General features: G+C 38.5%; 1 protein-coding gene across 1 annotated transcript in view; it reads left to right on the plus strand.

The window, feature by feature from the left end:
• The first annotated feature begins 6,043 nt into the window (after nucleotides 1–6,043).
• The window catches only part of CYTIP (cytohesin 1 interacting protein), a 63,634-nt gene continuing 47,117 nt past the window's right edge, over nucleotides 6,044–22,560 (plus strand). The window contains exons 1-2 of the mRNA XM_012725826.1: nucleotides 6,044–6,148; nucleotides 7,292–7,393. Coding sequence (XP_012581280.1) covers nucleotides 7,391–7,393 — 3 coding nt within the window. The 5' untranslated portion in view covers nucleotides 6,044–6,148; nucleotides 7,292–7,390. The remainder of the gene's footprint in view (nucleotides 6,149–7,291; nucleotides 7,394–22,560) is intronic.

The raw sequence follows: 22,560 nt of genomic DNA on the forward strand, positions 1-22,560 counted from the left end.
CCAGTTACACTAGTGCCCTCCAATAGAGTACAGGTCTGTCAGTTCTTCACCCTCACTTACAATTGCGAGACCACTCAAGTTCAGGGAACAATAATGAGCTTTATTTAACAAATAAGAAACAGTTATTAAGAACACAAGAGGCCGGCTATCTCACCCTACAATCCATGGTGTTCAGAGGTCCCAAACAAAAGGCCGCTCATCCAAGATGAATCATCCTGCCAACGATCACCTGGAGTTGGGACAGGAGGCAGCAGGCATCCTAATCATGGTCCTAGCCCCTAGGAAGGGGATCACAGTTGGGACCTGTGAAAAGATGCAGCAGCAGCAGCCCACATCAGCCATCCAAAGGCCAGGATGCACAGCACCAGGTGCTGGAACGGAGAGCAGAGGTGATGATGGCAGCAAGAGGTGGCTGAAGATTGATAACCAGCTCTTCAAGATGGCCCACATCACCAACAGCTCATGAGATACTAGGTCTGGGGCCTTTGCTGTCTCCACGCTACAACAGCAAGAACTATAGGCAGAGTGAGCTGCCTGGTCACCTGCAGCTTGGCTTCTCTTTGGAGGGTAACTGCTGGAAGACAAGAACAGAATGGCAGAAGTCTAGTCACCTCCATATTTTCAGGTCTGGACTCTTGGTGTCGAATGTAGAAGAATGCAAGCCTCTGGGGCCTGCTCCACCCCTGTTGATATTTATGGCCTGTTCACCTTGGCCCTTTCAACTTGCTGGGCATGCCCACACACACCCCGAGGGAAGGGAACGCCCATATGCAGAACCATTTGGCCAAGATAAAAGTCACAGTTTCCAAAGCTTGCTCTGTGACTACAACTGCAGGGCCCGTAACAAAATGTCTAGTCAATAGTTTAAAAACAGGAGGATAGAAGTTCCTTTCATTTTTCCTGCCGCCTTCAGAGACACTGGTAAGTCTCTCCTGTGAATTGTGGCATTTATTCTTGTTCCCTTTTGGTTTGTATTTACAGTGCTACAACCTGTGTGAAAAGGAATGAGCCTTATCTTTTCAGATTCAAGACCTGGTACAAAACGTTACCTTGTACATACTTCACTTGATACAAGTTTCTTGATGATAATCATGGCACTGGCATCTCTGGAAACTTCTTGGAAGATGTGGCTCCTGGGGAAAAAGAGATTTGCATTAGTGAACAGGGGTCATTATTCATTATCAGCCGGTCCTGCTCAGTGATAACACACAGAGGAGGCCTTGCAATGGGGAGCTGTGAGGAGTTTCGAAGGTCAGAGAGTGTTGTGTGCTGGATTTTGGTAAGGGGCATGTGAGTATAATACCCAGCTGTGATCTGAAATTGCCTAAAATCAGAAACAGAAATTATCAGCTATATATATCTTAAATTGTTTTCTCTAATTATAGGGCCTCTGTGGTGGCACAAGGGGTTAGAGCAAAGTACCATGGAGCCATCCTCTGCCATTGCTGCATGAGTTCTATCCCCCATCCCGGGGGTGACCCATGTGCACAGCAGACCTCTCCTATCCCTTCCACTGCTCCTCTCAGCAGTGTATTTCAGTAGAAATGCCTGTTCTGTTCACCACTCTGTCTCTGGTGAATCCTCTCACTCTCTTATACCCCAGTTCTTGCAAGTACAAATAACTAAATCTTTTTAAAAATGGTTTCTCTAATTAAAAGAGTCCAGGAAGTAAATTGGAACTGACTAGTATCCAAGTATCATAAAATTCAAATCCCAAACAAAATGTGGGCAGCCTCCAAAACGTAAATTTTTCTGACATTCCCAGGGCCACATTCCACAGCCCCTATTCTCTGCCCAAACTTACACTCTTTTTGACATCTACGTGAGGAAATGATCGCTGTAATGCCAGAACACTCTACACCAAGTAGTACTCTGGTTTGGCTGGTGGTGCCAGCAAGCTGGCAGTTGATGGGAGTATCCTGCCCTCTGCTGGAGTTGGCAGGAAAAATGAATTTTCATTGCTTGCTAAGGAATTAAGGTGTTTTCTCTAAACAAAAACTTTCTACCTTAATGAATTCCTTAGCACCAAGGACATGGTGCATGGGGTAAATTGGTGGTGGGAATTTTAAATTAATTAATAAATTAAGACTTAAAAAATAAAATACATATTTGCATGCATATTATGAGATCTAACTAGTCAGGGAATGTAGCCCTTTATTGACATCTGGATTCTTAGAGGATTTACAGTTATCCAGGAAACAAAATGTTATATAACATACATATATAAACATTTTGCTAAATAAGGAAAGGATAGAATATACTGTGCTGGCATTCTATTTATTTTTTAAAAAAGATGTATTTACTTATACATACAAGGATTGGGGTGTAGGCCAGAGATTTGGGGGATGAGAGGTTTCACCAGAGTGGGAAAAGAATAGATGGTTTGACTGAAATACACTGCTGAGGGGAGCAGAGGGCAAGATAGGAGAGGTCTGCTGCACCATGTGGGTTTCCTCCCTGGCTGTGGATTGAATTTGTGCTGCAGAGAGCTTCATCATGCTTCATCTTAACGCCCTGCACCACCATGGAGGCCTTATGCTGGCATTGTAAAAGAAATAAAAGAAAATCATTGCTGCACTTCATTTTTTAAGGTATTTACATAGTATAATGTGATAGAAAGTATGTCAGGACCACTGGCAGTTGACTTGGACTATGAATTCTTTGTAAAATAGTAAATCTTCATCTCTTCATTAGTTAAGTGCATATCCTCCTTAAAAGATTGATATGGGAACCCTCCCTGGTGGCGTAGAAGGTTAAAGCACAGCACTAAGAAGCTAAAGCCACTTCTGCATGTGTTCGATCCCCACCTGTCCTGGAGGTGACCCACATGGTGAGGCAGACCTCTCCCCTCAGCAGCATACTTCTGACAATCTGCCTGTTCTGCTCCCCACTCTGTCTCTGGTGAATCCTCTCACTGCCCCTGCACTTCTGGCCTGTACCCCAGTTGTGTATGCAAAAAATAAATAAATCTTTAAAAAAAGAAAAGATTGGTATGAAGATGGAATGATCTAATAAAGTACTAATAAAGAAATACTATATCCACTAAGAATGAGCCTTTAAACATACACAGCATGTACCAGTTCACATATGAATATAAACACACATACACAAACTATACAAAAGAAGTTCATTAAAATATACAAAACAAAATTATAGCCAGCTATTGACTTCCTGAAATTTATTTTTTTTACACTAGAAATCAGGTATCAATATTTCAAATCTGGAGAGTGAAACAATGGAACCTCATGAAAGAAAGCAAGAAGCTCAGGAAATAATTTTTATAGGAGACCTTGGAGGCAACAATTTTTTCACTTATTATTTATCTACAATAGTCTACCATATTGTTTTGTATATCTTATAAGAACATCAGTATTTTGGGCCCTCCCTGGTGGTGCAGCGGGTTAAAGCACAGCTCTGAGAAACTGAAGCCACTTCAGCATGAGTTCGATCCCTGCCCCGGAGGTGACCACATGGTGCGGCAGACCTCTCCTGACCAGGCCACTGCTTCCTTCAGCAGTGTACTTCATCCATCTGCCTGTTCTGCTCCCAACTCTGTCTCTGGTGAATCCTCTCACCGCCCCTGCACCTCTGGCCTGTACCCCAGTTTTGTATGCATAAATAAATAAATCTTTAAAAAAATCAATATTTTTTCATTTTCAGAAGGCAAAAATAAATTCTTAAGAATAATGTTTTCCAGCAACACAATCCTTCCCATTCCTTCTTTCCTCTTTTGTTCTGGATCTTTCTCTTTTCTGTTCTCCTGTCTTATTTTTCTCTGTTCAATTTGAAATGAGAAGTATGCATTTTTAGCTAGCTTTGTCATTGCCATCCATGAGTACCTCTTGTTTGTTTTCTAAGACACTTCCAAAAGTATACCATTTTCCCTGTATGCTATTATTACAGTTGTAGTAAAATACGGTCTGGCTTTTAAAAGTGGGGAAAGCTGAGTGATGATGGTTTTGATGTTAACATAGTAGCACTTATAAAAACAAAATTTTAAATCTAATTTGTTTAATTGGATAAATTCTTTCCATTAATATAGAGTTTTGGTTGCTTTTGTTGTTGTTGTTTTGGTTTTTGCCTTGTTAGTTTGTTTTCTGTCCCTTAATTGGTCACTGTGTGACACTTTTTTCATGATTAGATTCATATTATCAGTAATTGGGAGGAGGATTACCTAGGTAACCTGTCGCTTTCATCATATCATAGCAAGGATAAATGCTATCAATATGATTTATGACTTGGTGATGATCTTGATCATTTTGTGTAGGTAGGGTTTGTTGGGTTTCTGCAATGTAAAATTACCTTTTTTCCCTAAAATTTATGTACTTTGTATACTATTAAACATACCATTAGTGTTTTCAGCTGAAAAGTAGCCAAAGTGTAATTCATCATCTGCTGGATTGAATAAACTCGGGACTGAGGTTTTGTAGAAAAGTCAACTTTGACAAAGATTTAATACAAGTTGCTAGAGTTACAAAGAAGGAAGACATTATCTCTAAATATGGATATATGGGTTTTAGTTAGTTACCTATATGAAGAAATATGTGATGAACTGATGGTATGGGAACTGAGGAAGACCTTACTGGGTGAGGCCTTTTGATCCTCAATAGTTTTCTGCATGGACAAAGTGTGTATGTCCATGTGTGTGTTGGGGGAGGGGTGGTGGTTTGGGGGCTGTTCAGGTGTGCACACTTTGGAGTGGGCAGGGAAAAAGCCTTCCAGGCAGTGGGTCCCAGATGACTAGTATTGTGGAAATCTGTGCTGTGCTTAGAATAACAAGAAGTGTCCTCAAGCTGAGGCTGGAAAGATAGTTTGGGGTCAAATGAAGACACTATTTAACTGTTAAAATATGGAACTAAGATAAGAATTTTGTTGGGTAGCTGTGTTAACTAAGTCTTACATGACTGATCCGTATTCTACCTCAATTATATTGTTTAGTTAGAGAAGTATTTATTAGAAAGAAAAGTTGGTTTTGAAGTCTTATTGAAATTTCTTACAACTTAAAAAAATGTGTTTCTGGATGAGAACTGCAGCAGCCTTTATGTTTGGTCCAACCAGGGTTAAGCTAGTGACTTGTAGAACAGACTAGAATACTTATCTTGTCTCTTTTAAAGCAACAGTGTAAATCCCTTTGGACTCAGTGGGTAGTCATGCATTTTTAAAAAGTAGCCACCAGCTTCTTTGTCCAGTTAGTCCTAAATTACCTTGTACTCTAAAATATTAGGAGCCTACTACATAAGTTCAAGGATTAGAAGTGCCATAAACCACTTTTTATACTGAACTTGCCATTTGTCGCATAAAATAAAGTCAGAAAAGGATCCACGATAAAAGTTCCCTACTTCATCAAATTTGCTTGCTCATCTGATTAATCATTTTTTTAAAAGCCAGATTATTCATATAGACTGCTCAGTGTATTGCAGATCTTAATTCTCTTTATTCACCTATAATAATTCCACAAACATTGTCAGAGACATGACTGCTCACAATAAAGCTTTGTTTATGGCATCTTAAACGAAAGCATTTTGAATTGGTAATCCCCAATTTCTACCATCATAAATAGATTTATAGGTAACTTGAAAAAATGTGTGTGTGTGCATTTGCTCAACACTTAACACATTACGGGCACTCTGAAGAATGGAGCACACCCCATTAAATAATTTGGACAACAATAAACTGTAACATGAATTTAAAAAGTAGTGTGGTCGGCTGCTTACTGCAATAACGGGAAACAAAAGGGTGTGGACTAGCATGAGAGTCTGTCTGAGCTGGAACTTGTCCCTCTTGCTTCCTCCTCCTCCTCACTGCCCCAAGCATAGTAGGTGGTCATTAAGGAAGAGTGAATAGATTGTCTTTCCAAATGACTTTTCTTACAATGGTTATCTTAAGGGCATAATAAAGTAATAATTGCTCCATGACTACTTGGACTCATGAGCTAATGTTTGCAAAGCACTTTGAACTTCTTGGGCAAAAGAATGGTGTTTTTGTTGGCTCAGTATCATGTTTGCAGTGGCGAGGAACCACTCCTCCTTTTCTTCCTCCAGCTGCCGGAGCTGGGTCCTCCCCCTGGCTCGGTCCTGTCCAGGATCTCCCATAGGGCAGCCGCCCCGCTCTCCTGAAAGCCTCCGGCCACCTCTACCCCACAGGAAAGGTAATGTCCTAAGGATTTCTTTAAGACCTATCAAGACACTCTGGAGAAATGTCATTTGGGTGGATACGACACTGGATATGACCCTAGAGCAATCAGTATATCAAGGGATGCATGTTCTGGTCAGTTTGTTGTGACAGAGAGGCTGATCTATGAGGACATATCGAACTAGATCCTGAAGGGGAGATGGAGGGTCTCATAGAGGCAATCATGAGTATTATGAAAGCAGCTAGCTTCTAAAGTATGTGTGGTTTTATTACCATTGAAGTTGCCTTTATTTTTAGAATAAAAATAATTGAACATTTCAAACGTGATTTGGTAAAAACAGATTTCTATTAAGAATGACTGTTCTTTATGTACAAGTTCAACCATAAGTGTTTTTTTTTTCTTTTTGAAATTATAATATGTTATCTTTCAACAAATATTGCTTGATAAGTATCTCAAAGTAATGCAGGGAGTGCCAGTTACAGTGCAGGATAACTAGAATGACTATCAGTGGCAGATCTTGCCTTAAAAACAGTGAGTCGTTTTGTTTTCCACAACTTTGAAGTGACTTGTTTTCCACACCAAACCATGAAGTTGTGTCTGTGTGTGTGTGGAGGGGGAATTTTCCATGATACATATTTACATGTGAGTTGCTGTACACGTGGCAAATTTTTCTCTAGAAATTGTTTCTAGGGACTGAAATGAATGTTATGTGGACAACAACTAACATAGTTTTCTGTTAAAAAGGGGTAGCCAACAGCAGCAAAACCTGTTCTCTTTCAAAGAAAACACCCAGGTTAAGTATAGCTTTAGCTGAACTGCATGAAGTGAACCAAAACATGTACACTTTATTTTTTTTAAAGTTGTAGAAGAAAGTTTTCTCCCAAATAAATTGCACTAATTACTTCTAAAAACCAAGGCAAATGGAATAAAATTTGTAGTTAGATTACAGTAACATTGAATCTCTGAAAACTTAGTGTTCCCATAAAAGTAAATTTGTATTGCTTTTTTCTCAATGTATTTGATGTCTGGGACTAGGCAGTTTGTTCATGTCCTGAAATAAATATATGGGAGCTCCCCTAAGGAAAGAAGGGGAGGCTGGTATGAATCAGGGTGAGACTGAATTTCCTTTTCAGAATGTTAGTGTTCTGTTGCATTTAGGGTCTGTAAATCCATTTAGAGCAAACCAGACGAAACCTCATTTGCTCTGGCTTGGAGACCAGAAGGAACCATTGCCTGAGATTTGCCAACTAAACTTCTATGGTAAGTGTGAGTCTAAAATACTCAGATTGATTCTCACTTTTTGTTGTTTGCTTTGGTTTGGGGGAAGGAGGAGGTGAACAAGTTTTAATGATGTGTTGAAGACTAAGATAGATAAAATGTTGAGGGAATTATTGCTGGAATTTCTTTATCCAAGTGATGAATGAATAAGGTGATGGGCTCTTAGGGGTTTTCTTTCCTAAATATACTGGAACTCTATTAATTAGACCACAACTTTTTGTTGTGGTTATTCTGGTTACCAATTCTTTTTTTCTTTTTCCTTTCTTTCTTTCTTATAACATGTGGTCAGTGAATTTGATAGTAGCATTGTCTTCTAGCAAGGTAAGTGCTGCAGTATGTCATCTGGACAATTTTTAGTTAACACCCAGAATGGTACAATAAATACAGGAGTGCGATATCATTGTAAGGAGAAGGGAAAAGACAAAAGACTGGTTTAAAACACTGAATGTTGTTACCAAAAGAAAGATGAAGATGTAGGTGAGAAGCCAAGTTTATACTAAGTAATAAACCTCAAACATTAAAACATAATATTTTAATGATGTAACAGGATAGGTCAGCTCATGGAAATTTACTCTGTGTGTATGTGTGTGCATGTGCACCGACAAGAAAAGGAAAATGGATTACACTTATACCAGCCTTTCTAAGTATAGAAACTTCCATTCTGCTCTAATCTGCAAGGAATAGATTTTCATCAAAATGTATTGATAAAAAAAAGGCTCTATTTTTGTAGCTGCTACCGAAAAAAAAAAAAAGATGCACAAACTGTTTGCTTTTCTGTACTTTCTGAGGGATAGACTTGAGAAAAGTAAACAGTTATCTCAGCCAGAGGCAGTCGAAACTTAGGTGAGGTGCAAGCAAACCTGTTAGTCTTCCCTCCAGTCCCCTCATGGCAGGATGACAATTTGGGGTTAGGCCACTAGAGGTCAGGACATCGTCTCAGGGAATGTTGAAGTATGCTGGAGTTTAGGAGTAAAGGCACAGAGTATGAAAAGCTGGTTACTGGCTCTCACCTTGTGGAATTCTGATTCAGGAAGTTGTGGTGGGTGGGGTATCCCTTGGAACATTTATTTTGTTAAAGTTGCAGGTGTTGAGGAACATTTTTGAAAAAGGTGTGAGTTTTTCCAATTCGCTTATCTCAGTAGAGGACTGCTGCTTCAGAATTCCTCAGGATCCTGGCTCCCGGAGACTCAGGGAGCTTAGACAAGGGTTCACACTTGTGTCATGCAGACCTCGGTTTGAATTTCCTGTGGCTTTGGGCAGCAGCACGCTTTTCTTTGCTCAGAGATTCAGGTTTTTGCTTTTTAAAAGTGGAGAACAATATTATCTGCCTCATAAAGTCTAAAGAAAAAAGTCATATTAAGCACCTAGCAGAGTGACTGGTATCTAATAAAGCAATTAGAAAATGGTAGCTTTTATGATAGGAGAGAAGCAAATGTCAGTAAAAACCCTTGGTGACCAGAAAAGAGCCTAGGCATGACCAACCAACCAGAACACTAATTTTTGGGGACTCAAGGATGATTTATGAAGAAAGTCCTAGTTGAAAGATGAATAGATCTGAGGAGGAAAGACACTCTTTTCACAGCATTATCAAATATTTCCAGAGTGGTAAGCAACCCAAATGTCAGGGTTATGGGAATGTTATGGGAATTATAGCTGAGCCCCAAATAGTATTTAAATCAATAGTCTTGATTTTTTCTTCAGGAAAACCTTAATAAGAACTTCAAAAAGGGAGAAAAATGAAATGCATCAAATTTGAAAATTTGTTCATATCTGTCACCCACCCTGCAGGAGGGAAGAATGAATAAAGAGAAAAATGGTCATAGGGAAGACAGAAGCAGGGGGCATGAATCAAGTAAACTGTAATTAATCAAATCCTTGTCTAGTAATTCAGTGCAACTCCAGGTAGTACTAAACTGACTGGCTGGTTTGCGTGTGACTGTTGCCAGCTCCTCTCTCAAATGAAACATGAAGTAGAGGAAAAGGAAATGAGGCTGTAGTTAGGTGCCTTTCTTAAAAGACAGAGGACATTTAATGGCATTGAAAAGTAAGTTATGACTGAAACAGCCAGCAAGTTAGTAGGTGGGGGATCTGAAGAATGGTGGGGTGAGGTGTCATCAAACTCCCAAATTGAAAACCCCTTTTGGGCCTTACATCAAACTCCCAAATTGAAAACCCCTTTTGGGCCTTAATTTCCTTCTGGTCTTGATTCACTCTGAAAAGGCACAAACGGTGGGTTGAATCCCAATAACTTATTTTATATTTTTCTCACCTGGAAAATAGTTCTTAAATGGCGGTGTCTAAATTATTACAAATGCTAGCTATTTTGAGGGATTTTTATTTATCCTGGCCTGTGGATATTTTTGTATTTTTTCCTCATAAGCCAAAATACACCTGAAAATATGTTTTCACTTTTCTAGAAGATATTGATATCTTCTCAGTAACTAACGTAACAAATCATGATAAAGCAAAACGCTGATAATAATAGTCACCACTTTTGAGAACCTGTTATTTGCTGACCATAATGCTCTCCACATCTTTAAATGATGTAGTGATCCTATTAGGAGGCATATTGGAGCCCCTTCCCATGAAGATTCTGACAGGTCAGGGCGATAGCAACAGCTGAATCAGGATTTGAATCTAGTCTTTATAACTCTAATACCCATGCTTTTCCCTGGTGGCACAAGGGGTTAAAGGGCAACACTATGAAGCTATCGGCAGCCACTACAGCAGGAGTTTGATCTCTGGCCAGGGAGTGACCCACATGGCCTGCCAGACCTCTCCTGTCTCGCCTGCTGCTCCCCTCAACAGTGTACTTCGGTTAATCTGCCTGTTCTGTTCCCCACTCTGGCTCTGATGAATACTCCTACCCACCCCCTTCATCCATACCTCTGGCCTGTACCCCAGTTCTTGTATGCATAAATAAGTCTTAAAAAAAGACAAAAAAATAAACAAAAGCCTTTCTCCTGATGGTGCAGTTACCTCCACTGCCACAGAGAAGTCTGTTAGCCTTTACTGTTCTGAGTACTGTACTGCTAAAGTGACTCATTATTACCTAAAAGACCATAAATCTGCTATATTGACTGTCGGAAGAAATCATGTGGAGTTTGCCTAAAAGACCATAAATCTGCTATATTGATTGTCACTGGAAGAAATCATGTGGAGTTTGCTTTTTCATTAAGAGTTTCCCATAATTATCCAGAAACAAAATGTAAAGCACATATTTAGTATCCTACTCCTTCACTTTTTACTTGTGACCATTTCAGTAGAATATTTTCATTCGCAATGCCAATACAAACTTTTGTTTACTCTATGAGTAATGAATTTACTGACTAGTAGGAACTTGCCTGGGGTGTGCCCATGAAAGGGACCATTTTTTCTTCTCTAATTACATAAGTTTTGTTAAATTTCTCCTCTCGTTGAATGGATACTATGATTTGGAACAAGATATGTGCTATGAAAACTCAATTCCAGTTCAATTTAAAATTCTCCCCTGTTAACATCATAGGTTAGGTATAAGGCTTCAGGATCAGAAGGATAAGGTGTAGCTAGCCACTGGATACATCTTTTCCTCCCTCTTGTAGGCTTTGGTAGCTTAGGGAAATTTTGGGCAAGAAGGAAGGAGAAGAAAAAGACACAGTTTTTACACTTAATGTGTAGTTGCAGTCCTTCTGTGTTTAAGTTCTTGACTCTTTCCCAGTTTATGTGGATTGGAAGCTGAGGCCCTCTGTATTCCAGCTATTTAAGAGGGCCTTTGATAAGGGAGATCCAGCTCCAGAAAGTCCATATAAATATGACCTTCTTCAACCTCCTGCCTCCTGAGTCTGCTCCTTCTGCAGTCAGCCATCACACATGGGGTATGTCAAGAGAACACCAGCCTGGCCACTTCTCACTTGGCCTGTGGCCGCATGGGCCCATGGCAGTAAGGCTCTGCCCATATTCTTCCCCTATATCTTTTCTCCTTTAATTAAAACAGGAGTAGGGGTTAGACTGGCTGAACCACTGCATGTACAGGTTTCAGGGTTAGAAATGAAATGGCGGCATCCCTTCACACAGGCTGCCTGTAAGAACAGTTCTTTTGGTACCTCCTGCACTTTACTCTCAGCTGAGAGGTGTGTCCTTAGGGAGTGAATGAAAAAACTAGAACATAACTTCATTCCTATTCACACCAAGCAACCATTCATTTTTAATGATTTTCTTTGTTTCCTTTCCCACTTCAGACTGTCTTTTAGATTTGACTGGGGAAGGAGTGGAGGGCACAGTTTGGGGTGTCATCTGGGAGCAGCAAAGTCATTTACCTCCCCCTTGATGAGTCTTACTGGAAATGGCTGCCTCCAGATATTAGCTTTCCATCTTCCTTATCCCAATAAAGGGGCTCCAATGACCAATTCTGAGGTAACAGGGAAACCTGTACTTAATATCAAGTAATAGATGTGGTTTCATCATGTATCTCTTTCTCCAATTTATACTTGTACCTACTGATCCCTAGGCACCAACAATCATAGGGAAGTAGTAGAGATACCCCTTTCTGGAAGCCTTTCTCCTGATGGTGCAGTTACCTCCACTGCCACAGAGGAGTCTGTTAGCCTTTACTGTTCTGAGTACTGTACTGCTAAAGTGACTCATTATTACCTAAAAGAACTCAGCAGTTCCCAAAATTTAGAAGTCTGTTTTCTTAGTAAAATATTTTCTGTGTTCATAAATTTCATTTTTTTCATAAATTTCATTTTTTAAACTAGTTTTAAGAAACAGAGAAAGATAGCTGGCAAGTTAGACATCATGTGGTTTTGAGAAATCTAGCCACTTAGGCAAAGTCAAGGCATTTGCCTGTCTTGTAACGCTGTTCCAGTTAGCTACAAAAAAGTACAGTCTGTGCTTTGCTACCTTTATTAAAGAGGTTCTATATGGTAACGAAGAGTTGATACTTAGAGATCCCAGCTAGGTGTTAAAAGGTGTCTCTCAGGCTGATGGAATTGCAGGTTATATTAAATTACAACATATATAAATACATATGCATATGCAAAATATGAAATGATAGGCATTTTCTATAGTCAGAAAAAATATACATATTTTCATTGAAAATAAGCTTACCTGGGCCCTCCCTGGTGGCCAGGGGGTTAAGAAAAAATATACATATTTTCATTGAAAATAAGCTTACCTGGGCCCTCCCTGGTGGCCAGTGGGTTAAGAAAACAGCACTGAGAAGCTAAAGCCACTTTCGCATGAGTTCAATTCCCGCCTGCCCCGGAGGTGACCACATGGCGTGGCAGACCTCTCCTGACCCGCCCGCTGCTCCCCTCAGCAGTGTACTTCATCAATCTGCCTGTCCTGCTTCCCACTCTGTCTCTGGTGAAATCTCTTGCTGCCCTGAGCCTCTGGCCTGTACCCCAGTTCTGTATGCACAAATAAATAAATCTTTAAAAAGAAAAGAAAAGAAAACAAGCTTACCTGAAAGAAAAACAAATAGTTATGAAAATTTTGTAAGCGATAGAGGGTTATATGAAAAGCTTGCCCCACTCACAACAATAACCGCTAATATTTCTGTGGTTCTTCCTTTGTGCCAAGCACTGTTCTAAGCTCTTTATGTTATTATTTACCACTTGGAACTTCATTTACTACAAACCACAAAGAAAGTAACATTAATATGCCCATGCTACAGTTTTGGAAACTAAGTCAAGGAGAGGCTATAACTACTCTGTCAGCCAGTTAGAAGTGGAACTGAAATCTGAAAACCAGCATCGTGACAACATGATAGGATTCCTAGTTATTCTCCTAAGTTATAAAAACCCACAGTAGTAAGAACAATGTAGTACTGAATAAAGAGCATATTAATACTATAATAATACTATAATAATAGTTATGTTGGAAACAGAAACTAGAATGTAGACAAAAACAGGGTAAAGCAAGCACTGAAGTCAGTGAGATGGGGGAAATTTTATAATGCTATTTGGGAAAATTAGTTATCCTGATTAAAAAAAAAATCTGTTTTGTATTCTGTCCTAAAAATAATAATCTAATTTGCTCCAAATAGATTAAAGAATTAAATCTAAACAGTTAAACCAAAATAACTTGGAAGAAATGTAGATGAATATTCATCTAATTTCTGGATGAAAAAGAATTTTCTAAAATTAACAGCGATTAAAGAAATCACAGGAGAAAAGATTGATGTATAAAGAAATTTCTGTATGTCATAAAATGAAATAATAAACAATTAATGTATTTAAGAAATTGTGATTTTTTAAATATATGCCTATAAGGTAATCACAAAAGAAGAAACAGAAATGGATAACACATTATGAAAAATACTCTCATAATGTAAGAAATGCAAATTTTCCAAAATTCAAATTAAAACTAAAAAAATTAGGTAGCAATTTTCACCAAGCACATTTTAGCAAAAATTTTTAATTGGTAATAATCGAAGTAGTCATATGTCATGAAGGAGTCATGGGTGATTCCTCAGGCACAATTTTTCTATCAATAGGTGGCAAGATCCACTTAGAACTTTAAAAACAGCCATAGTTTTCAAACCAATTTTTTTTTCACCATAGGATTTATCCTAAAATAATAGCTATCTGGATAAAATTTTATATTCATATTTTCATCATATCATTTTTCTTTTTCATTTTTAAACATTCATTTATGCATATAGAACTGGGGTTCAGGCCAATGATGCAGGAGCGGTGAAAGGATTTACCAGAGAAAGAGTGGGGAGCAGAAAATGCTGATTGACAAAGTACACAGATGGGGGGAGCAGTGGGAGGGTCAGGAGAGGTCTGCTGTGCAATATGGGTCACCTCCCTGCCCAGGAATCGAACTGGTGGCTTTAGCTTTAACCTGCTGCACCACCAGGGAGGGCCGCATATCATTTTTCTAATAAGAAATCAGGAGAAAAAATATTTAATAAAACTGTAGTAGCTGTTAACAAGTAGACAATGGGGTACAGCTAAGGGTGGACTATCACACCACAATGAAAATCATGCTGTAAGTAGTTCTTAGTGACAGAAAAATGTTATTGTTACACTTAAGTGTTACCTGAGCATACACACCATTATTTAAGCATAATTGCCTTATCTATTTAAAATTAGTAACACAATAAAAGACTCAAAGGGGTGTGAAGTGCTCAGGATGGTTATTGGTGCTAGAGGGGATTTCTATATTTTAAATACTGTATGCTATCAACAGAGATACTAAAGGGGGAAACCTGTTTATAATGAGAAAAGAGAAAGAGACACAGCGGGAAATAGAAGAGCAAATACTTCAGATGATTGCAAATGGTGAGAGGTATCTGGATACGATCTCAAATCTGAGGTGACAACAGAGTTTATTGTTTCAATAAAAATATTGAAACAATGAATGCTCATGACTAGCTCCTTCAAAGCATCAGAGTCAGCAGAAAATCTTCAAGAACAGACCTGTGCTTCTCTTTCTACCAATAGGAGAGTGGCCAGCCATTCTTGAGAGTTAACAAAAGCCAGTGTTTATTTAACACATACCAATTATCTGCCCAAACTCACATTTTATAAATATTGCATAAATTTTCACTTTTGCAAACTTTAAAGTGTCTAGCTAAGTTGTTTTCAAAGGAGTGGGTTTTGAAAATCAGTCTCTAATATTGTCACTTGAAGCTACTGAGCATTCCCGTTCATGCTGCCTTATAAATGTGAGGTGGGAGAAGCAGCAAGAATAGATATACTTTGTGTATTAGCTGCTGCTTTTATTTTGCCACATTTAAATATAAAGGAGTTTCCATTTTTCCCCTACTCTCATCTCAATTGGGCTTTCTAACCTGTCTTAGAGGAGTTTGAAGGTCTAATTATTTTGTTCAAGCACTTTTTCCCATGGGAAATTGGCTGTATTTATCTCTTGCCTATAGACTCTGCTCCATGGGTAGAAAAATTTATTCCCTATTTGTAACAAACTATAGAAATGATCCCTGAAAGTATAGTTTTTTTCCCTATTTGTATTTCTCACCTGAGCCTCATAGATGCACATGCTTTAATTTATAATTTCAGTTTCTGTCTCTGGGATTTCCATTCTGTCCTCCTTTGTACTAATCTACCTGCCATCCATATTCCAACAGCAAGTGACCATTTAGGAAAGTCTGATAGAAAGAATGTTATTACATTCATTCATTTCTATATGGGTAATTATATTTATTATTTTTAATATTTATTTTTACATATTTATGTATGTATAAAAAAACTGGCGTATAGGCCAGAGGTGTGGGAATTGAGAGGATTTACCAGTGACAGAGTGGGGAATAGAATAGGAAGCTCTATTGAAATACACAGCTGAGGGGAGCAGCAGGTAAGACAGGAGGGGTCTGCTGTGCCATGTGGGCCAGGTCCCTGGCTCAAGATCAAACTGATGCAGTAGTGGCTGGTGATATCTTCATAGTGCTGAGACTTAACTCCTGCACCACCAGGGAAGTCTAGTGAATCATTGTATTTTGGTTAAAACATGAATAAACAATTATTTATGTCTAATAAATGAGGAGAAACGACATGTATTTAAAGCTGTATTACCGTTGAGTCATCATTTAACTATTTTATCTAGAAAGTAGCATTTTCTGTCCCCTCAATCTCAGTAAAATGGCATGGGGTTCCACATCAGCTCAGGATATGAGAGGCTGGTTGTTGGAACTCTGAAGCATGAAGTCACAGTGCTCCAGGGCACACATTGTCATTACATATATGCTATATCATTGCTTTGCATGCTGGGCCAAATGGATGATGCATATGAATTCATATTCCTCAACTTTTACCTAATTTTAAAAGGAAGTTTTAGCTACCACCAAATTCTGTACCCCACATGGAAAGTCATCAAATACAAATGGTGTTGCATATATTTATGGGAATATCTCATCACTATTTCTTTCTAATACCACTACCACTTCCACTGTTATTGCCACTACTTAAACTCTTTACTTTTACTATGACTATTACTAGTACTGTAACTGTTGTTACTACCGTGACTACAGCTCCCACCACCACCACTGTTTTAGCACTTCTGTGACTGTGGTTATCACTTTGTTCTTTCCCCTAACCACTGCTGCTAAGACATTAATTTTCTTTTTTTGTAGGGACTATATCATCATGTCTTAACTATTTTTTCATATATTCAGAATAGTTCTGCAAAAATAGTCCTGAAAAATTACTTTTATTTTACAAGTGCACTTGTTGAAGCAGAGTTTAATATTACTGAAATTGAATATTATTCTTAGATCATGGGACACATTAAAATATTAATGTACAGTGTTAACACCAACCTACTGCTGGTGCCATTTCCAGTTCCCTGATTCAGGAAGCTCACATGTCTTCCTGGTATCACACAATAGCAGCAGCTTTTCTGGAACTGGTAGGCCTGGTGGTCTGATAGTCATCACAGCTATCAAGGTGTCTTCGTGTTCTCAGGCTGCTGTGAAAATGCCATAGTTCAGGTGCTAAACACCACACATTTACTTCTCACATTTCTGGGAAGTTCAAAATTGTGGGGCCAATTGGACTGAGTTTGCTAAGATTCTGCTTCCTTCCTATTGTGTTTCAAGGCAGAGCACAGAGAGAGAGGCAAGTTCTCTTGTCTCTTCATGAAGTCACTGATCTCATCATGCGAGCTTCAAACTTATGACCTATTGTGACCTGATTACCTCCAAAAACCTCATTTCCAAATACTATCACATTGGGGACCAGGGTTTCGGTATATGAGTTTTGAAGGAACACCAACATGCAGCCCATAACATAAGGCAAGAAAAGGCACTTCTTAAGGACTAATGTGCCCTCGGGAGGGTAAATACTGTCTGTGAGACTCCAGAGTTGGTAATCAGTAAGGAGGCTAATACTCCAGAGGAATATCACCAAGCACTCCTTTTCTGTATTGTTTGGTTTTTATTTTTGTTTGTACTATTTGCTTTGTGTTGGTTGTTATGGATTTATAGCTCCTAAAGAAATCTTGGCCTGGTCTGAAGTACTATAGTTAAAACCAGCCCTCTTGGGGACAGAGAGAGGGGGGTTTAGATTATCAAATGAATTCCCTATGCAACCCAGGAAATCTCCTGACCCCTTGAGCATCCTCTGAAAGTTTTATTATTAAACAAAATAAAAGAGAATATCTTAAAAGTTTTCAGCACAAGAAAAAAATTGTAGCTATCTATGGAACAGATATTAACTAGACATATTGTAGAAATAAAACCAAGCAAATACAGACATTCAATCTTTAACAAAGGAACCAAGACCCACAAACAACCCAATCAAAAAATGCGCCATGTAATCCACCATGAGGTGAAGATAATGGCTGCCATTGTTTCCGCTAAGAACCAGGAGCAGCCTCCCCAGATGTCTGTCACCCATGTGTCTCTCCAAGTGTCTCCACCTCACTCCTCCCCATGCATTCCCCGTTAAACATGGCATGCTGTGAATTGTAGCCCTAGGCAGCTGCATATAAGTGGGGGTTCAGGGGGGAGAAATGGTGCCCATTTACTGTGTTTACTGTGTTGTGATGATCCTCACCCTTGCACTGAGATGCTTTCTGTAACAAGTTTCTCCTTTTTATTTTTGCCACTATTTCTATGGTGATGAAGATATGAATGTGAGGCCTCAGGAGACAGTCATTTTCAAAGGAAATAGCAGTGAACCACAAAACATTGTCTATGGATAGTCATTGTGGCAAAATCCTCCATTTCTAGAAAATAGTTGATTAGTCCAACATATAGCAGACAGAATATCAGAAAAACTCAGGAGGGAAGAAAACAAAAATAATCTTAAAAATATTTCTACTATTGGCCCTCCCTGGTGGTGCAGGGGTAAAGCACAGCACTAAGAAGTTAAAGCCACTTCTAAAGAGGTTCAATCCCCGCCTGCCACAAAGGTGATCCACATGGCGAGGCAGACCTCTCCTGACCTGCCCGCTGCTCCCCTCAGCAGTGTACTTCGTCAGTTGACCTGTTCTGACCCCCAGTCTGTCTCTGGTGAATCCTCTCACCACTCTGGCTTGCACCCCAGTTCTGTGTGCACAAATAAATAAATCTTTTTAAAAAATGTTTCTACTATTAAAATTATTTTCTCTCTACCTTCATCCCGATTCTATCACATAGTACAACAAAATGCATTTGTAAACTAAATCTAATTCCAATCCATTTGATCTATGTTTGCATTAACTCAGAGGGCAAGTAGTATTTTGTTGTATTTGCTGAAATTTTGTAGAAGGGATTTTAGATGAGCTCTCAGCGTGCCATCTACATGGGCACCAGGAGCATCTATCATCTTGCAAGACTCCACCTGAGATTTCCTCTTCTTAAGGTTCCCAGGCTTTTCTCTAAGGGATTTCCAGGTCTGCCAACAGGAGCAAGCTTCCCTCACTCCTTTGGAGGACTGTGAAAGCTTAAAGGCAAAATCCTCTTCTTAGCTTTGCTCAGTTTCAATCCTCAGAAGAAATTCAAAGTCTTGTAATGAAACATGTTTCCAAATCTCCAGGGTAAGGAAAGGCAAATAAACCCTTGATTGAAATTATGCAAAAAGAGACATTCCTATGGTGGTAAGAACACTTTTACAATTTTTCCATAATAGTATTAAGGAGACAGAGAAAATGCAAACATAAGTTAGTTCTGTTGCATAAAAAACAGTTAAACATTGGTGCATATCCTGGTCAGTTAAAAGAAGAAAACATATTTCTTTGAGTCAAAAATAAAACAAAAAGTATCATTTCAAACAAAATCTCTTTAAAATGTATGTTTATCTCCAGTACTAAGTAGAAAATTTTCACTCTCCACTTCCATTAGTTACCCTTAACCAAGGACTTTCTCCTGTTTATTTCTCCAGAAATAGTTTCTGCAAGCGTTAAAACTTTGAAATAACCAAAATTAAAACTCTTAACAATAACATAATGAATAAGGAAATTTATTCAAATTCATATACACATTCATTCATATTATCTACAGAGTAATGATTTTATTATTAAATCAATCTCTTGATTTAACATGAGTTAAAGTGCTTACATTTTACTAAAAGTCACCAACTTGGCTTTTGACCACTTAACATGATTTCTCTTTTCTTTAGAAAGCTTTTACCTTTTTTATTTGTTAAATCTATTAAGTGTAGAGCATTCCCTTGCATTTAAGAAGTGGGTGTCATATCTAAGTTAAAGCAAGAACAATGGAGATAGAAAACATTTCCTGAAATGCCAGAAACTTGGATGAGGTGAGTCACCTGGTTTATAGGAGAAAAACATCAAGTTTACCTTCCTTTAAAGAGCTGAAATATACTTTACCCATTTCTAAGATACTTGGTGAATTAAACTAAACAGGAAGCAACAGAAGTTCTTGAGTCAGAGAGGAACTGCTCATTACTCGAGAATGATGACGCCATTATGCTGAAGTCTGTAAAACTTAAGATAACCCATCATTAATTATGAAAATATTGTGGTTTTGCTTTTGCATCATGTCATCTCATGGGCTCCTTCACCTTCTTCAGTTCCCTTGTCTACTGCAACATTTCAGACCTTTAGAACTAGAAAGTGTTTTTACAAAATTTTTAGAGCATATATAGTAAGTACTTTGGTGAAGAAGAAGGCGACTTATTCCATGTGATATTTTGAGTGGCCCAGCCCTTCCTATATAACTTAAATGAGAAAACTATATATGAGAACAAATGGAAAGATCAGTGTTATTTTGGCATAATTGAGACAATGCCCAGTTTCTCAAAATAGAAGCTAAACATTAGATCAGAAGTATTATAAACACTAATCTCCTTGGTCTCTTATGGATGGCAATCATCTGTTATATGCAGACAACTTGTCACACCCAGTGAAAACCAGAAGGGGAAGCAGAATGGGGAAGTGGAATGAGAGGTTTTAATTTAGTGGTCTTTTAACATTACGGAAAATGTAACTAGATATGGCATTTGCAGAAGTTTTCACATGATTATCAAAGTCATCATCTATCTTCCCTTATAGTTGCACCTAAGAATTCTAGTTCATTTTTATCTTTTAATCTAAGTAATAGAGAGAGTATCTTTCTTCTAAAGCAATAGCCCAAGTCTACTGGTGACCCTGGATCCATATACCTGCCTTCTAGTGCTTAGCTGCTCAGGATTTTCTTATTTTTACTGATGTATATTGCATGCTTAGTATTATGTCTGATACTTCTATATAGTACTTTAATTTAAAGAAAAACTTGACAAGGGTGGTACTATTTTAATATAGATGTGGAAATTAAGGCACAGAGACAAAACAACATGCAGCTAGTCCCAGTAAATTGATTATATATTACTCTCATGTGGGATCTGAAGTGCAGTCCCTGTGTGGTTCCTGGCGTACTTGTTTAGCTCTTTTCTTCTTAATTTATCATTATTTAGGACATTTAAACTGTTTTTGAAGTTACAAAGTAAGTATATACATAAATTAAGGATTAAAACACACAAGGAACAAGATATACAAAAGCCTTCCTTTCCTTACCCCCAAGAATGACTCCACAAAGTAACTGTTAGTAACTTAATATATTTAGAAATTTTCTATGTATAAAGAATGTACATGTCTATGCACATTTATTTTATTTTTTAAAGATTTATTTATACATGCATAAAAGAACTGGGGTACAGGCCAGAGATGTGAGGGGTAAGAGGATTCACCAGAGACAGAGTGGGGAACAGAATAGTTGGATGTACTGAAATACACTGCTGAGGGGAGCAGTGGGTGGGACTGGAAAGGTTTGCCACTCCATTTGGGTCACCTTCCTGGCTGGGGATTAAACTTGTGCTACAGTGACTGCAGATAGCTTCACAGTGCTGTGCTTTAACTCCTTGGGCCACGAGGGATGCATATTTATTTTACATATTTATTTTAATTTGTGTTTCATTGAAGGTAGTTGTGTTACATTTTAACATATTAAAATCTCATTTCCCCAAATTGATCCTTTGCTCTCTGAGCTCAGCTGTGTATGCTGTTCGTTACCTAATATTCAGCAACAAGTGATACCAAGGTTTAGTGGCTTAAACCAATGACATTTGTTTTACTCACTGAAAACCTGATGAGTGGAATTCAAAGGGATGACTTCATCTTTATTATTCCACTCAGCATCAGTAGGGTGGCTCAGAAGCTGGGTGGTTCCCTTAAAGTTCATTCTCTCACACGTGTGGTATTTGATGCCTAGTCAGCTAGGACTTTGGAGGAGGCAGAGGCTGGAATAACTACAGATAGTGTTTCCATGTAGCTGCTCAGCTTCTTCGGAGCCAGGTGGCTGGGTTCTGCATTATGAGAGAACAAAGCAGATGTTATATTGTCTCTTATAACTTACCCTGGAATGTCACATAGTGTTTCTGCAGTGGCCACAAGCTTACACAGGGACATGATGCATATCATGCCTTTCAAAAATCACACTGTAAGGAGATTTTGTATCAATAAGCCATCTTTGGAAAATACAAGAATGTTTCCCCATACAAGTGGAGGCTTAGACCTCTACTGTTCAGACTTTCATGGTTTTGCATATCATGTGGTATATGAACAATTAATGGCCAGGACACAAAAATCTTGAATCAGGGATAAGAGAATACAATTGTTTCCAGTGAGATGGGCTAAAAGACAAAGGATGTCATGCTGGTGAAGATACTGCCCATTATCTCAAAAGTAGGATCCAAGTACAAAATCTCATCAGCATTGCTAGATATTTATGAAATGATTTTCTTGGTTTAACTAGAAGTTGTTTTTGAGTATTTCCTTTGTCCAGAAGCTTTCCGAGAAGAGCCAATTTGACAATGAAAGTGAAATGGGCTAGTGCTTTGCTGAGTTTCCTGTGAGCAGGTGCAGTGCAACTGTGCATCTCTAGGAGACATGTCACTGTACAGTTACCCCTTTCTAGTGAATTTCACCTGAATTGCTCAATAGCCTTTCATGTGTGTCCATGATTTAACTAGCACAGAAGTGAAACTCTGGGTATAAAAGATGCAACTGTGAAGTCTGCATCTTATTTGCTCTTAGATATTATGTAAATAAATAATAAGGTTTGACTACAATAAAATAACTGGTGCTGTCATACTGGCTCTCTGGTATTGAGATGAGGACTGTAATGAACTGAGGTCTGGTACTGAAAACACATATTCTTGAAACCATGAAGAAAAATCCTTGGGGAACCCAAGGACTACCAAACTATTAAACAGAAAATACAG

The sequence above is a fragment of the Condylura cristata genome, unplaced genomic scaffold (genome assembly GCF_000260355.1).
Source record: "Condylura cristata isolate star-nosed mole 26May11 unplaced genomic scaffold, ConCri1.0 scaffold00002, whole genome shotgun sequence".
Lineage (NCBI taxonomy): Eukaryota > Metazoa > Chordata > Mammalia > Eulipotyphla > Talpidae > Condylura > Condylura cristata.